The sequence below is a fragment of the Galendromus occidentalis genome, unplaced genomic scaffold (assembly GCF_000255335.2).
Source record: "Galendromus occidentalis unplaced genomic scaffold, Mocc_1.1 scf7180000077475, whole genome shotgun sequence".
In the NCBI taxonomy this organism is placed as follows: Eukaryota; Metazoa; Arthropoda; class Arachnida; order Mesostigmata; family Phytoseiidae; genus Galendromus; species Galendromus occidentalis.
Window position 1 is genome coordinate 225,927 of NW_003805463.1, and position 17,116 is coordinate 243,042.

General features: G+C 51.6%; 2 protein-coding genes across 2 annotated transcripts; one reads left to right on the forward strand and one right to left on the reverse strand.

Annotated features, from left to right (window-relative positions):
• Positions 1-2,062: 2,062 nt before the first annotated feature.
• On the forward strand, positions 2,063-5,971 carry LOC100903846 (probable tRNA (uracil-O(2)-)-methyltransferase). Its single transcript, XM_003744789.2, has 15 exons — positions 2,063-2,173; positions 2,696-2,769; positions 2,840-2,946; positions 3,044-3,122; positions 3,305-3,478; positions 3,588-3,786; positions 3,920-3,988; positions 4,106-4,201; positions 4,313-4,479; positions 4,581-4,767; positions 4,873-4,989; positions 5,077-5,174; positions 5,324-5,454; positions 5,548-5,766; positions 5,845-5,971. Exons 2-14 carry the CDS (start codon positions 2,717-2,719, stop codon positions 5,715-5,717), a joined length of 1,647 nt encoding a protein of 548 aa, XP_003744837.2. The 5' UTR covers positions 2,063-2,173; positions 2,696-2,716; the 3' UTR covers positions 5,718-5,766; positions 5,845-5,971.
• Positions 5,972-8,001: 2,030 nt separating this feature from the next.
• Positions 8,002-11,954, reverse strand: LOC100902890 (zinc finger protein 808). Its single transcript, XM_029111869.1, has 8 exons — positions 11,718-11,954; positions 11,551-11,661; positions 11,251-11,435; positions 9,573-11,152; positions 9,049-9,357; positions 8,688-8,943; positions 8,360-8,568; positions 8,002-8,261 (listed from the first exon to the last, which is right to left on the reverse strand). The coding sequence occupies exons 1-8, from the start codon at positions 11,952-11,954 to the stop codon at positions 8,002-8,004; spliced, it is 3,147 nt and encodes a 1,048-aa protein (XP_028967702.1).
• Positions 11,955-17,116: the final 5,162 nt, after the last annotated feature.

Genomic DNA, 17,116 nt, shown 5'->3' on the forward strand with positions numbered 1-17,116 from the left:
GCGATAGTAAGACATTTGATCCCGATTTTCGTCCTCCAGCCCATCGCTGGACAAACGAGCCCTCGATTGTTTGGAATCCAGGGCATACAAATTTCACCCTCTTTTCCCTCGAAACCTTCTGCTTGAACACGAAGCGCGGAAGCTTTCGATTCCTGTTGACACTATTTATCGCACTTGTGCATCGTCGCCCTATTGTGCCGCCTCCTCGCCAAACCAAACCAAACGTTCCCTAGTCGATGCCAATATAAATGTAGATTTAGCGATAAGAAAGTAAGGTCTGACACGAGTTCATAGACCATTGCGGTGAGAATAATGAAGGTGAGGATAAGCGTAATTATATCATTAAGATTGGTGATAGCGGTGATGGAATGACCATTGAATCCCAGATCCACCAACAAGTTCAGAATGAATTACTGTAAAGGCAAACCCATAATAAAGTCCATTATCGTCACTATCACCTTTAAAGCCGTGTTTTCCGGACATGGAGCGATGAAGTCTTTAACTGTCCCGTTTACCAATCAAAATGAAGAGCTCGAGGCGGGGAAAGACATGATCGGGAACGGTATACCTCAGAATAATTGCATCGGGAAAAAGACGGACTTTAAGCGAGTATTACTATGGGTGAAGAGCTGGACAGAATAGGGGTGTTGCCTGGCAATCTTCGTGGTCACATGGGCGAGGACCGAGGTCGAAGCGTCACGAGTGAAAATTTCAGCCGAGCACTTCTTCAGACAGAACCATCGACGACTCACAGTTTCGACCCGACTCATCAGAGAAGACAATGATCCGATGAGTCCCTTTCAGCTGCTGCCGAAATCGCTGCATTTTCGCAGAAGAGAGAGACTGCGAATAAGCGGAAATCGGGAACGGCTGGAGCGCATTGTGGGAGAAGACTTCTGGCTTTAGCATTCATTCGATATCCTATGATGATTTGAGTTATAGTATTCCGCGGGCCGGACCACTCAACCAAACTTCAACGTCCCAGGTATCACCAATGACGTACCTATTGCTCACGAGAACGGATCCCGGGATTGAGTACTTCCGGTTTTATCACCTGAGTTCCGGACTCAAGTTCCTTTCGCTTTCGAGAAGCTTCTAGAGTGGAGGGGGGGGGCGGACGTTCTCATCGTCTCAAATCGGGAAGTCGAAGCGATCTCTCGTTGACACAGTTTCTTTCAATGCATGAACCTGCCCGGCGCCGCTTCCAATCAGCGCGTCGGACGTCGGGTCAACCGACGAGGTGTACATTCACGCCTTGTGGTGATTTCGGGTTCGCTGCTTAAGTTGGAAGCCTGTCTTCAGGGTTGGAGCTCGAACATATGTGCACTAAGTACGGAAATCGTGCTATTCCTAATCGTGTTAGTTAATCGGGCTCATTCTCAGAGAGGTCCGATGGTTGCACATGGGCGCCCTTCGTGGAGGGTTGATGGAGTGAGATTCGTCGCTGTCAAGCGGATATTCTCGTCACCAGCAACGGCTCCCGCGGGGGTGCTTCCTTTCATGATCTATGCGTATACAAGGGGGGGAGGGTTACTCTGAGAGGGCCGCCTGGCATTTTTCCCGCTAGGATTCGGCGTTCCCCACTCGGAGGGAATTGCATATGCCGAGGAATCAGGACGGCTGACCCTCTCTCAGTTTCTGCAGTCACGCCAGACGACTCTTGATTTCCACGTATGTTTTATCTATAAAAGTCTCGGACTGAAAGCCATATCCTGTCCGACACGATCCCCCTGGCTCCAAGAGATGCGAGTGGAGCAGCATTCTCAATGATCCACTGAAGGAGCCCGCAGCCTGCAGAACAAGAATCGACCTTCTACGATAGAATCAGTTGGGAATCGACTTCTCAGCGAGCAAGGATCCCGAGTACTGAATAATTATTTCGGAGGGCATCGCTGCCGTGATCATCTCGCGGATCTCCGGCATGACAACGTGACGAGTTACCGGCAGCGGCGCTCGCGTTTTGTCTGCTACTCCGCTGCCGCCTCGTGTCTCGTGTGTACTATTGGGTGCCTGTGCCCTCTCCCTTCGTCCCACGGATAGACTGAGCTCGCGCAAGAGAAAGAGGTGCCGCTCAGCTGGAAGTTTTCGAACATGAATGCATCGTGAAATTCGCATGAGAGCCGTTTTCTCTTCGAGCACGCTCCCGTGAAGCGTGACAACATCATAGATTAAAGTAAGAGTCACCGCATGAGTATTCGAATGCACCCCTGATCTGCAGGAGTCGATTCACTCCTGTCGAACGACAACTTCTAAAATCGGAATGCTCGCTGATTCTGTGACCCATGCCTCCTGGCTCGATAGCTCTGAAGGTCGGATTCCCCTGTCATTCGATGCCTAGAGATGAGCTAGATTCCGACACGGAGACTCTTTGCCGAGAGCCGTGCTCTCCTGCAAAGCGCGAATTCGATAGTCAGCGGGTGGTTTCCGTTGTCGAAATGAATTCCTATTGCCCCACTTGAGCCGTGCGCGGGATTCCTGCGCGGGTCTGATAGATGGCACACCTCTGAGCTGATGGTCGGATTAAAATTTGAATGGAATCTGTTTCCGAGTCAAAGCCGGCAGACATGCCGTCAGATATTTCCGCTGCTCAACCCCCCAAAAATCAGGAGATTTTTCTCCTTCAACAAATCTCGTATGATATATGAACCTGATAGGGAAAGTATGAGGATGGTTTCTCTCGCTTCTCCATCCATAGGGGAAGGAGCTGATCGATGGCATGGATGACAAACTCCGCAACCTCGGGTTGTGCGACGACATTCTTCGAGAACGGTACGAATTTTTGCTAAATTCCGCGAATCTCGAGGCGCCCCCTGGCTGAAAACAAATCCTGTTCTCGCAGTTTTATTGATGCGTGCTGGATTTTGATCAAGAAACCTCATATCCTCAATCATCGGCTCTTCGGCTCCAGCATCGTCTCGTGTGTGAGCTCCAAGAGTGGCTTACCAGGTTGGCTCGATTTTTATGCGCGCCGTGGTTGACACGTCTAAGCATCTATAGGGAGCAGCGAAGTTCACCAGCATAACTTATTGTTTTCAACTCCCAGTTGGCCTCGAGCGGTCTACGAGAGAGAGGAAGCCTGACCTGACAATTGTCCGCCGTCTGATACCCAGGAACCGAGAGAAGTAAGAGCAGGTGGAGAAATTCTCATCTCTATTTTTTCTCTCTGATCACTGACGGGCTATTCGATACGGAGGTGATACCTGATAGGAGAAGGGATGCAATGCGGCTCGGGATGGTATCATTCCAGATTCCGTGTAGAACCTGGGAAGCATGCAAAGCTCACCTACGCCTTCTCTCCCTCCAGGTACTCCCCAGTCCTTGAGCGATGCATTCTCTCCGAGAGGAGCTTACGGATCGAAACGGCCGAATCCGAGGTCGCTTCAAGTTCCCCTCCCGAGGGAGCCGGAGGCAGCTCTGCGAAACCGATACCGGTGGTTGAAGCATCGGTCATCGAGATTCGTCTGGGGGTCGCGGAAACGTGAGAATCTTCGATAACCCGCGGAACACGCTGGGAATGAAAGGAATCGGAGACTTTCGAACGATCCAGGAGTCCGTGCGAAGAAGTTTACGATAATCATAATTCACAGAGTCGTGATCTTAGGCTCAGGTGGAGTACCGAGAAGCTTCACGGAAGCTCTACTTCGACGGCTTGCGAAATGGATGGGGCCGAAATCCGAAATCCATGCTTCAAGCCAGATTCAGCTAGATTCGCTGTCGTTGATCGATCCTGAAGTGTACAATCTCACGTATTCAAGATTGAAGAAAGAAGCGGCCTCGATCGTGGCGGTGAGTTCTGTTTGTAGAATATTCTGTCCATGGATGTCCCGGACTCGCTTTTGGCCTCGAATCGCAGCTTAGGAGCGGATACTGGGACAGAGCTATGCAGGTTTGAGGAATAATTTGCTCGAGCTTCTTCTAGATTTGGCCGGAGAGAACAAACCCCGAGAAATTCGTCCACGAGGACGTCGCCATCGCGAGCTACTTGATCGTGAGTACCATTCGCCCTCAGAGTTCACGGATATCTATCTTCACGATGAGCTCATTCCGGAACCCGAATTGCGGTTCGCTGGAGAAGTTCTGAGTTCGCGGTTCTTTCGCCTTACAGTCACTATGGGACCCGCTGTGTCAAGGAAGGAAAGTGAAATTCGTTGACGTCGGATGCGGTAACGGATTGTTGGTGTACATACTCTTAAAGGAAGGAGTGAGTTCGAGGCTCAATGTCGGTCCCCGAGTTTTATGTACTCAGATTCACGTTTTACGTTCTCATTCAAGTACGTGGGATCGCTCGGTGTTTCACCTTCCTCCTCCGCAGCACGAGGGATTTGGAGTGGACGTACGCCGTCGTGAACTATGGAAATTGTGTCCAGACAATCTCTTCGAGGGCGCGGTATCACCCGAAACTCGATACAGTGACGTCGATTGGTGGATCGGGAATCATTCGGACGAATTAACTCCATGGATTCCGTTCCTCGCGACCATGTACGTTTCGACAGGTTTTCGAGCGCGATTTCGCTGATATTGAAAGGATACTTTGGAATCTTTTGAGAACACCACATCGCAGAAGGACGCTATTTTCTCAGGTCGAACCCGAACGCCAAAGTCTTCCTCATCCCGTGTTGTCCCTTCGGACTCCACGGGAAATATCAACGGAAGAATCCGGAGCTCAGTCAGTATCAGAGTTACTTGACCTTCCTCCGGGACGAGTTCCTCCCAGACTGCGGTTTTCGGGTGGAGATGGACAAGTTGAGGATTCCGTCGACCAGAAGAGTGAGTGTCTCGGCATCCCGATGAAACGGGATTATGTTGATGGAAATGTGCGCTTTTTATCTCGCAGGACAGAGAAACAGCCCGTTGAAAAAAGGTCCTCTCCAGGTGTGCCTGGTATGCAGAGAACGTCGCGTAGAGCCTTATGAGGCGGCTGTGGATAGATTGCAGCAGCGTTGGGAGCGCGAACGAGGGTCTTTCGTTCCCCGGCCGAAGGAAATTCCGGTTTGTGGTAGAAGTTTCCCAGAAATCCAAGATTGCATCCAGCGATTGCTGCTCCCCCACTACTAATTGCGTATCTATCGCTTCAAGGTCAGGAACTGCACTCAAATAAATAGGAGCATCCTTGAACCGTTAGTGAACAAAATCGCTTTCGGCGTCCTGACTCAGGGAAGCGGAGAGGATGCCCCGTGAGTTCTCAATCACTTTTGATTAATTCTGTCTGATTCACGGTTATTTCCGGGTCGACACGTTCCCCTGACCAGGGTCCTGGGAAGCCTTGGCGCTGCACCTCCCGAACCGAAAATGAGTTGTTGATTATTCTTCTCTCCGATTGAAGTTACAACCGAGGCGGCGAGGTTGCACTCAGCGAGGCTGTGAAGCTGTTGAAGTCTGATGAGCTCCAAGTCCTCAAATCTCAGTGCGGCGGACTGCAAACTCTGCTGAAGAACAACTACCACATTTTCAAAGGTAGGACGCAGACTAATTTCCGGAGTAGGCAGTCAGTACTTCCGAGAAACTGAAAAGCGGCGGCTCATTGAATCTCTTCCATGACGTTCCCAGTCACGAAAGGAAAAATCACGCTGAGGATCCCAGAAGGAATTACACCGAACGGTGACGAGAGACGGGTCCGCACGAGAGCGTGTTGGTTCCATGCACGTCACCCACAAGGATGTCCGATGAACGCATCAACGTGCAGATTCGTTCACACAGAACTCGAGTCGGCTGATTGAGACGCTCCGAGCTGATATGCGCTAATAAAAGATTTCGGAACGCCAACGAGTGAGCAGGATGGTCATATTATGTTGGGATGCATCGATTTGTACTTTATTATTAAAAATGTCTTCCTCGCACTTACAGCGAGATAAGTCGGCTTTGTACACCTAATTCATCGGGGCCGGTATTCTCAGTCGGTAGCGTATGAGTATATGGTTGGTTGGTTGGTTGATTGATTATTAGACCTGTTATAATCCGAAGTGATTTCATGCAGATTGGATACTAGGATCTAAATAAATATACTACTCCAGCTCAGGTAGCTCTTTCCGAACGTCCATCGCTTCTCCTACACCCTCGACAATGCCCTTATTGCTGGCAGAAATCGCAGAGGTCACATTTTCTTAATGTCGCTGTAATCCTGCGTTTCGGACGGTTTCGACGATGACACTATCCACAAGAGCGGCTTCTCCGAGCTTCAATTCATCCATATAGATATATATCCCCGATGAGAGCGAAACGCAGCGCCTCCGATCGGAGGCGCTGCGAGTTCTCGTCCCTTCGATGCACCCGACGTGTTTCACGTTATACTGAGGAAACTCCCTCGCCGGTGCTATAAATTCTGGATCAATAGAGTAACGCGATATGGTCCCACTCCGGGAGCAAAATACGTACTCGACTTCACTTTGTAGAAATGTACAAAACGGACATATACTCGACGTGTCACGAGCCAATTCATCGAAATGGAGTTATGCAAGTCTAGTAATCGATAGCAGATGCCACGGTGTGTGTTCATGGCAAGGATACGTAGACGATGCACAGGACGCAGACCTAATTCCTTCAGGTGAGATTTTTCGTTGTTCCAAATGATCATATGTGAGAGGTTGTATGACCACGCATGGAGGCAATTGAAGCGCCCGATGCTCGCGCAAGTCGCGATTTCTGTTCCCATATCACAGAATTGATAAGTGTTTTTCTGCCTATCCAAACTTCCATCCGGTTACAACAGCTTTGGTAATTCTATTCTTTCGATGGATGCCTACCGCGCGCGGGGGAGCGAGTGAGCTTTAATTTACTCCTTTCCCTCCTTGTCTTCTTGGTCCCGATAAATCATGGCGATTCACTTGGTCGTTTCAATCAATATCTGTCTGTATAGTTTACTTTGAAAGCTCCGACGCGATGAGCCACGCCGCACAGGGAAGACGGAGTCGAACAACGATGGATTCGAAAGATAGCCTGTCCAGCTAATCCGTCGCTTACGAATTCGGAGTTCAAGGAAAATTGTGGGTCTATATAACATGATTCATATATTGGCGAGTCCTCATTGATGAGCGACTCAGCTCAGAAATTCTCCTAACCTGTACTGCCTTACACTGCCTGTGGGCAGCCTACATACGAGTGAGCATAATTTACCGTGCGTTGCAGCCCTGTTAATGATCCGTAACCGTTTACCGCCGACAAGATCATCCTCCTCCCGTGCTCATAATGGGAGTTATTCTTGAATAGCCCTCCACAACTGTAGCTTCCTGTCTTGGACAATATTATTGAGAAATCGTCGGGTAGATCTCAACAATCAGCTCTCGTGTATATATTCAGGCTCTGAGAGCGAGACCTATATACCGACCACAACCTTTCTGAGCTTCTTTCACAAAAACGATTTGAGCACGATCGTGTGGATTCGGAGAGCGAGAAATTCGATGCTGGCCAGGGGGGAATCATCCCGATCCGCCCATTCAACAGCGGAAACTTCGTTCCGAACGATCTCCGAGGCGTGTACGACTCGTGAAGTCATTCCAGATCTTTCCACGAGGGAAAGTCCCGTGGAAGCGGACTGGGACATTCGGAGAGCTCAATATGAGAAGAGCTTCCCACCGCTCCCCAAATATATAAATAGAAAAATACGAATTCTCCATCATCGATCTCCCATCAGGGACTTCGACGACTGACTCCTTCGATCGACTCTTCGGATTCGGTTCGCGATATATTTACTCAAGTTTTGGGCTCTCTCGGGATTGCCACGCTCGCAGCCGATGAGGTGTTCAACGGAGTCCATCCGCGAGTCAAGGCATCTTGGAAGATTTCAATCACTCCATCTCTTCAGACACTTTCGGGAGGCGAAAACAACAACAGTTTCGAACGGTGAGAAGAGACCGCGGCCAGACCTCGGACCTCTGCCGGGTCTACCATAACGATGACCACTATGTCGACCTACGGAATAGATTTCCTAGAGATCAAGGGAGTCTTGCCTCAGCTTATTCGGACAACAAATTAGCTCCGGCGTAGACCAGCTGACGGACATCCGAATCAGTAGCGATGATCCATCAGAGGTTGGGCGTTCCGGTTCGATGCGTATTTGCTGCCCCCCTCGTTGTTATTATTGTTGTTGTTATTGTTCAGGTGATGGTTGTTGTTGTCGCTTTTACCGTGATTGTTGTTGCTGTGCAGGTGGTTCCCCATGCCGAAGATTGCCGACAGAGCTTCCACAGCGATTCTCTCCTTGTCTCGAAGATCTTCAGAGTCATATACAGATGCTGGCTGAGTACTTTGAGCAGAGCTATCGGCACCTGTGGATCGGAGATTTCTTTCAGGGCTCGCGATCTTCCAGGGAAAATGACAAAATTCATTGGTAGCTTCAACAATCGGAGTCGGAATCAGCACTCACCATTTCCGTTCTCGTGAACCACCTCTTCGCGCACTTCGATGGGTACGTCTCTATGGATAGCCTTAACTACGACTTGACTGTGACCGTTCCGTAGTCCCGTCGATTCTCGGTGGAAGGTTTGCGCATCGGGTATCGGAGTTCCGTGCTCGTTCATGGAATGATGCAGCATCTTGACGTAATCCCCAAAACCCATGTGGCATGTCGGACACCTGTGAATTATTCATCGTCAGAATTCATCCTTGAGAACGGATAGGAATTGCCTTTCGGAGGATCATCAATGGACAGCATGTTAGGGTCGTACCAGGCTGGGGAGATCTTCTTAACGCACCTATAAACCTTCGTGTCTTCATCGTCGTCTTCGTCGTTCTCTTCGGGGCTCCGAGCTCGCACATCGGTGTTGCGGTCCCTCTCGGCTCGTTTCACCAGACCCAGCATCGTCATTTCTTCGAATTGGCTTCGGTACGAGCCCGACGAGGAGGCTCCGCTAGGCATGGCATTTTTCGTAGCCAACAAGGTCTTACTTCGTGACGCTAGAGCACACTGAGAATTGTGTCGCCGATGTTGTTGAGCAGTAGCGAATGACGCTGGAAACAGATGACAGGTTTCGGGTTAGATGCAGCTGCCATGGTTCCGTCCCTCGCAGGGATCAACCCAAAAGCGTTGGATTTCAATCCTGTGGTGATGCTCACCTGGACAGCTCCGGCAATTGAATTGCTCGGGAACTTTTCCGTCGAGGAAATCATCTCCCCACGTTTCCGTCTGCATGGAGGACATCTTTGAGGGCTCGGGAGTCCCCGTCGGTGACTCTTTCCTCTTTTTGCGTCGGTAAGATTGCTCCTCGCGACATTCATCGAGCATGTGTTTCCGGAGCGAGGCTTGCGACGGGAAGCTGTGGCCGCAGGTGGAGCACTCACTCGGACCACCGCTGTAGGTCGATCGCGCGGACCTCCTCTGGGGGCGATCGTCAATTTTGCGTTTGCGTCTCGGATCATCTTTGCCTTGAAGATAAAGAGGGAAAATTATATTTCTCGCTCCCACGACTTCGAGCGGACCCTTCGGAGCGACGCAGGGCTTCCGCCTCTTGAGGAACTCATCTGATGAGGTAACTCTACACATACAAGCCTCTTGAGACAAAGAGGAAGGGCCAAACGGGACCGATAGCTCCCTCGGAGGCGGAGCTCACGGCTGGCTCGAATTTTTTCCGACGACTTACCGTATTCCGAGCTGTTGTATGGAGAGGGCACGCTGTCTTCGCTCCGTTTCGTGTTGAGGACCGGTCCAAACTTACGCTGCTTAATGAGCCTCGGGGAAGGCGGCCGTTGACCGCTCCTGAGTCCACCTCCCAACGATGAGAGATAACCGCTTCCGCATTGAATGATGTGGAGATGCAATTCGTTGAGACTACTGAAGGGCTTGCTGCATTTCGTACAAATGAAGTTCTCGTCTTCAGCCTTGTTTCCGCTCGCAGGGGCCGAGTTTAGAACGCCTCTGTTGCTCGGAATGAACTGCGTCGCGAGTTCGACCGGAACAGTGGAATGTCCTTCGAGCTCCATGTGTGTCGCGACGATGTTCGGATGTGCTCTGAACTTATGCTCCACAATGTTCGCATGAGAACCGCAGTTCAAGCCACAAACTTGACAAATGAACAAAGTGGGGAGCTCGGTTTTCACGGGGTCCTTCTTCACAGGGTTCAAGCCCAGACACGCTCCCAACGCGATTTGTTCCCCTGAGGTGGGAGGCGAGTTGTCGACCCGAGTCGGCAACGGATTACTGGTCGCGAGAGGCGGACGGCTTGCATAAATCTGGACGATGTGGGTGATGTCCAACGTGGGTGGGAAATTGTTCACGAGCCACGGCATGCAATTATTCGTCTCCACTCGCTCAGACTCGAAAGCCGACGCCTGGTTGGAACCCGGTAATCTGCCATCGATGTGATACTGGAGATTCTCGGAGATACGATGAGCCAGCGTTCGGTAGAACTCTTCCTCTGACGGATTACGGTGGCCATTCAGCTTCATTTTGTTCTCCTGTGGCGATTTCTTGTCGAACTGCTTCACATGAACTACTGTGTTGTGCCGTTGCAAGTTCACCAGCGCGGAGAAAGTCTTGTTGCAGATGTCGCAGCTCACGCTCGTCGTATCCACGTTCTTCTCCGGTTTCGTCTCGGAATCTACCGCCTCCTCCTTGATGACGCTGGCCATGCCGTTTTCCTGGAAAGAGTGGGGATTCAGTGAGCACGAACGATGGAGCTCCACTTCGGCCTGGGCTTCTTTATGTACACCGCGCGAGCAACAACCGCGGAAGTCGACGCAACTCACCCTGTTGTTGATTTGACGAACGTTCTCCGAGTAAGTCTTCCCATGCGAGTTGAACAGATGCTGCCCCAAAGCCGAGACGTCCGCGAAAATTCCGTCGCAGTAGCTGCACACATGATTTGTGTCGGGGTGTATTGTGGTTTTGTGCATCACAAACTCCGACTGGGCAAATGATCGGTCGCAGACCTTACAAGTCGTGTCTGTAGCCTCGTGGAGCCGTTCGTGCCTCCGGAGTTCAGCAGTGCTGGAGAACACTTTCGAACAATATTTACATGTCGTTTGAGCCGCTTTCTTCGTGTTCTGGGGCGCGCCGTTGTGCACAACTTGGTGTCGCTGTAGACTTTTGCGATCAACGAACGCCGCGCTACATTTTCCACAGGACACACTTGGGAAGGATTTCTTGTCTTTTCCGGCGTGCGATTCGGTGTGGGTTCGCAGTTGGTCCCTTTCGGGGAACAGCTGATTGCAGATGTGGCACCTGTACGAGAAAGAACGTTTCAGGTCAGAATTCGAAATCGGGTCTTCCCTGACGGAGACGGACGGAGGTCAAATCACGTGAGTACTTCATGTACGTACCTGTACAGGTCGTCACCGTTTAGAGCGGTATCGTTCTGGGCGGCTTGAATGACTTGCATGTGGATGCCGCAATTCGTAATATCGGTGCTCGTCAGATACTTGTAGTTTATGTGACAGCGTAGAAAATGTCGTTTTAAAGAAAATACATGTCGGTAGATCTGTTCGCAGATGTCGCATTTGTAAGTCTGAAATACAAAATATGATTTAGAGGGGTGACGAGGGGTGACGTCTTCGGAGAATTCTGATCTATCAGAGAAAGGGTGGGCACGGAGCCGAGAGAAAAGACCCAGAAACTCATACCTTTGACATTCCTGTACGATTGTCTTCTTTGGTATATATGTGCTTCGGCAGCAATTGGAATTGGTATTCACCCGGCTGGTGTGTCGTTTCCGCGGAGTTGTTTGCCACTTCCTGGAAGGGAACATTAGAAAACCAGTTTCGAAATGCCCTCCGCGATGCTCTTCGACAAGGGAATAATTGTTATCGTGAGGGGGATTCAAAATTCTGCCGCTTGAGAGACTCACCTCAATGACTTCTTCGTCGACCTCTTCCTCGAGCGGACTCTCTTCACGCATCTCGCCGCCATCTTCGTCGATCCATTCGTTTTTCTGTTCCTCCGGACTTCCGCTCTCGGACGGCAGCGAACCGTCGTTGGAGAAGTCCTCCACCACAGTTTCGGTGCACGTCAAGTCGTCTATCTCCATGATCGGCTCTCGCACTGTAAATTTGAATCTTTGAGAATCGATTTTCGAGACGGTTTCAGGTCAAAGCCGCTACGGGAGCGTGTCATAGTGATTCCGGCGGAGTTAAAGCTCAAACTTCCACAGCACGCGCCCAGCGATAGCTCAGCTCCTACTTCGAGGAGTGCGTCCTCACGAAAGATGAGGAACGGAGCTCTCTCGAAATCAGCGATATCTCAGTCATCGTCGGGGATGACAATGATGGAGCGAAGATAACGGTACTGCGCTCGGAACCCTTTCATTTCTCCGTCGTTCTCCGTCGGCTGACTCTCATTCCGGAGCAGGGCATCCGGGAAAAGTTTGGCAGCATCCGAGCGGTCTATACATCGGATTCCCAGGGAACAAGTATGAGATGCGCTATCGAATTTCAAACTCAGTCTCCACTCGGATGAGCGATTTTTCCACAGACTGGCTCAGATGGCAACAAGCTCCGCTGACTGTTACTGAGAGAGGCGCAGAGGAGAGATCGCCGAGAGTATATACACGACGAGAGTCGAACTTCCGAAATTCGTTGGATCGTCACGAGCTCGGTACTTTAGGCGATCTACTTAATTTTAGTGCTCCGTAGCTCTATCCGGACTCATCGATGGAGATCCGGGGCTTCCAGCCTCCAGCTCGGACAGCATCTCTTCTGACAGCGCCGTCGCCCGAGCCTTCGTCAACGCGCAGGGCACACCCCGCGCAGAGAGAGGGCAGAAACATTTTCAATATATAACGTTCTTTTGGACGGTCATCGCTTTTTCAGCGTCAGTCAGATTCCTGCTTCATAGCTTCAGCGGCATACGCGAGATCATGGAGTTTCGAGACGCAAAGCTCTGCCGTTGGCCCGTAGAGCTGATGTCATGACGCAGTCACCGTCGAGCGGATCGTTCCGTCGGCGACCATAAGCAACAGCGGCTACGGCGCGGCAGTAACACCACTGCTTCCAACATCAGCACTATCTCTGCCACCAGTGGTGATCACGGCTCGACTCCAGCCGGAGAAGCTCTCTCTTTACTGCACTCGAGTGAAGCGAGTACACTCACTGAGTGAGTGCACGCCGTTCGATCGGACTTTTCACGATTCGGTGCTTAAGATTCCCATACATCGCTTTCGGCATCGGAAGTTTCGCGTGGAAAGAGATTCAGCTCCGAGCGCAAATTCGAGAGATTGCGAAACCGATCGGCATCTTCAGAGCGGACAACCACCAGCCGGCCGTCTCTCCACCGGGGATCGGAGTCCGTCTTCTGAGCTCGCGAGAATGACATCGGTGTTCATTGACCCAAGATGTTGTCAGAGTACTGCCCAGAGCTCCGGACCCGACACAGCAAAGATCCGCGAACGGGGAACGAACGGTCTGCCCTGGCAGCGACACCGTCGCGAAGTTCACCCAATAGTAATCACCATGTTCACCAAAGCTTCCCAAGCTCGATGTTGTCACCAGAGATCACTTGTTGATTCAGAGCGAACTCTTTTCGCTGCCACCTTCACAGGTAACAGAGGCACCGAGCGAGTGGTGCGTAGACCGGGGAGACGGTGCTGGATCGGTTGCGATCCAAAGCAGAGTTCGACGGCAGCAATGAAGCCAGAGAAGTAGCGGCTGTCTACCCAGGGTCTTACCGTTAGGTTTCGATAAGTTTCCAAGAGTGTCCCTCTGACAAGAGTCGAATTAGCGACTGTGACTCCGGTTCGATGACTGTTGCTTTCCTCTGCATGAACACAAAGACACAGTCTCACTCACACACTCACTCACAGCCGTTCGCGCTTTCGGTGAAACTGGACGTAACTCGGTCCGGTGTCGTGAGCGAGTCTCATCGACGAACGCTAGCTCAACTTCGTCCACGGTCCCCGAGCTGTTCAGAGACTGGTCGTCCTCCACGACTCATCTGCTGGTCTCACTCACTCAGTCTGCAGCACCGACACCACCATTACTTCTAAGAGCAGCATACTACATCCATCCACTCCGCCAATAGCGAGCGAGCGAACGGCCTGAACGCGCCAAGCTAGCTCCTGCGAGGAGCAGAGCGTGTGAGGATACATCCGAGTTTCACGCGCTGGCCGCCAGACCGCGCTGCGGCTCAATGCCACATCCAATGCTCGCCGTGCTTCTAGACGACACACACAGAGAGGAGTAGCAGCAGCACCGACTCGACGACGACGACCACAACAACCACCACCACAATCACATCCAGAAGAGAGTAGCTGCTGCGGCGGGAACGGCGGCGCGGCAGCAGCGGCGACGACGGCCGCCAATAGAAAACCAGCAACTCTGGAGCGGCTCGTCGTCGTCTTGCTTCTCGCTCACCACCAACAGCAGCAGGCTGGCCAAGTGGTGGTGGTGCTGGTGGATGGATGCAGTTACAGCGCCAGCATCAGATGTTGCGACTGAACCCGCCTTCGAGTGAGATCTTCGTTCGAGCTGCCGCTTCAGGGGCCCATCTCGATTGGGGTTCGAGCCTCTTTGCAGAGAGCAATGTCGACCAGACCTGACGAGATCCACAAAGATACGTGGCTCGGTCAGCTTTCGATCCAGAGAGCTAAGGTATTGCAGAGAAGTTGGGATCAGCCATCGCGCTTCCTCGGACTCCGAATTTGAACGTTCCCGCGCTGCTATCGCGGTCGACACCGCCGATCGACGGACTTTTAAAGCCTCCGCAGAGCTATTGTCGAGGGAATTCCGATCTGGATCCAAGTAATTAAGCGAGACTGCTCGCTTGAAAGTTCACAATCATTTAACCTAGAATCCAGCATCCTCCGACACCCTTCCGCGAGAGCCAGAGAGCTTCATCCTCTGTGTTTGGACGTAAGCTGCGGTTGTTCTCCGAATCAGGGAGTATTGTTTCGAGAAAGAGAAACATCCGATTTCGAGTCATCGAGAAGAAATTGACTTTTGCTTATCGACCTCCTGACTTTTCGATCAGCGTCTTCATGAGACATCTGATCAGTTGATCCGACCGGTCAAGTACTTTGAATCGACTCCGATCGCGAAGGAGGGCTCCCCTCTCTCTTTTCCAGGAGAACACGTTGAGCCTGGGATAGTCGACCACAGCACAGGAGAAAGAGGTGTCGTCCTTTCTCAAACAAACACCGCTGTCAACAGCGTGGAAGCGGGAAATAACCAGTACCCATCATGTATATCGTAAATCCGCAGCCAAGCCACGGGACTCCCTTGTAATAATCCATGCACTTCTCCGAACGAAGTTTCCGAGGCTTCGAGATAAGAGTAACAAGAGGCTGACGGGGTCCACCTCGTATCGATAGGCTATCTTCAACCAGTCTGCAGTCCCGGAGAGCAGAGCTGTCCTCTATCCGAAGATTCACATTTTATTCGAGTCAGATATCTATCTCAGGTGAAGTTCCACCCGCTCAGGTGGAATTGGGAGTTCTCCGCACCGGACTTTCGACTCCAACTCGATCAATAATACACGTGTTCCCTGAAACGACCCGAGAATCACTCCCATCTCAGTCCCTACGGTGGGAACATCTCCGGGAAATTCTTTTAAACCACGAACTGTTGGTGTCTGTGTCTCTAAAGTGTCGAGAAGCATCCACTCCGGATTCAGCGGCCGCCATGTTGTCCCCGCGATGCGCGTTCATGCACAGTTGCCGTTACGACTGGATCCGCAGCGGCGCCGATGTCCCCTGTGGCCTCAGAGGAGTTGTCCAAAAAATCCCGAGCCCCAGTTGGTTCCCCCGACAAGCTGAGAAAGTAGCTTTCGCATGATCCATCCACCGATCTAGAGAAATTTCAACGGTATTTCGGACTACGCCGCTCCTCGTAGACACTATCAGTGCTCTGGTGAAGACCCCTTGGCCAGATTGCTCGCTCTGGCAGCGAGCATTCACGATGTGGCCGCATGAAGCTCGAGTTGGAACTTCTTCCACTGGATGGCACTCCGCGAGATAAGGCAAAACGAACGGATGAGCGCCATAATTTCATACGAGATGCCAGCTGGCCAATTCACGACTGCGAGTCGACTCTCAACTCGGTGGAGAAGCAGCAAGGCTGCAGCGTGAGGCCTGTTGGCAGGCGATGTCTGCAGTAACACGTTGCTGTCAACCCCTGCAATCGTATCCCACCTGCAGCTAGAGCCCGCACACCATGCAGTACGAGACGAACAACACGAGTTTTCGTTCATGAGACACTTGTTGACTGTCCTCCCAGGGTACATACTCACCGCTGTCTCGCCGATGCGCTGGCTCGGCCAGCACTGGGATATCAGGGGTTGCTCTGGCGTTTCACGGCACGTTGTTTCACTGCGGTTGTGTCAGCGGATCTCTAGAACTCTCTCGGATGAGGGTTGTCGAGTGTCACTTTGCGTTACTTCGCAACCAACTGCTTCATACAACTGTGCAGGAGGACTCTCTCCGTCAGTTCACTACCACCACTAGCACCACCAAGACCGACCGTGTAGTCAATCAGAGAGAGCAATGGCGGCCGCCGTGATGTGGGTCACTAGCCAAAGGGAGAGGACGAACGCGCGAAAACATCGGATATCAACATGCCTTGTGGGATTGAAACGATTGAATTTCGCTCGTGGAAATGCTGTGGTAAACTTGCAACTCGTCTTGTTGCAAGGATTGCTTCTCCCCTTTGAAACGACTCCTCTGCGGATCGTGCGATGACCCAACCGTTTCGATTTCTCGAAGCTGGCTCCCGCCGACTCACACCGGCGATTCTCTCAGGAGAGTTTTTCGCAAGGCTCTGGCGGAGTACGACAAAATCGCCCAATGCGGATATTTCCTAGGTCATTTCGGGAGGCTGTCGGCGTTCGTGGAGGTCGGACTCATGACTGGGACTTAGTCAGGGACGAGGAGACAAGTGAAATCATTATCCACGATCGATTTCGCTTTCATCCTTTGAATGGGTCCCACCGTCGGCTCGATTCCGTTTCATAATCCTGACCGATGCTAACCTCACGTTTATCTTTGTCTTGCCTTTCTCTCGAGAGGAATTTCAATAATTTTCAAAGGCTTCACGAAGAGCGGGAAGGCATTGGATGCGATCATCTAGTCGTTAGTCCGAGGGGCAGCAACAGAGCTGAGAGGGGCAGAAAATAAAGGACCTTAGAGGAGGAGCAAACGACGAGGAAGGCGAGTCGGGATGGGTGGTCCTCGGGCTCAACTTTATGGCATATTCCTCCCTC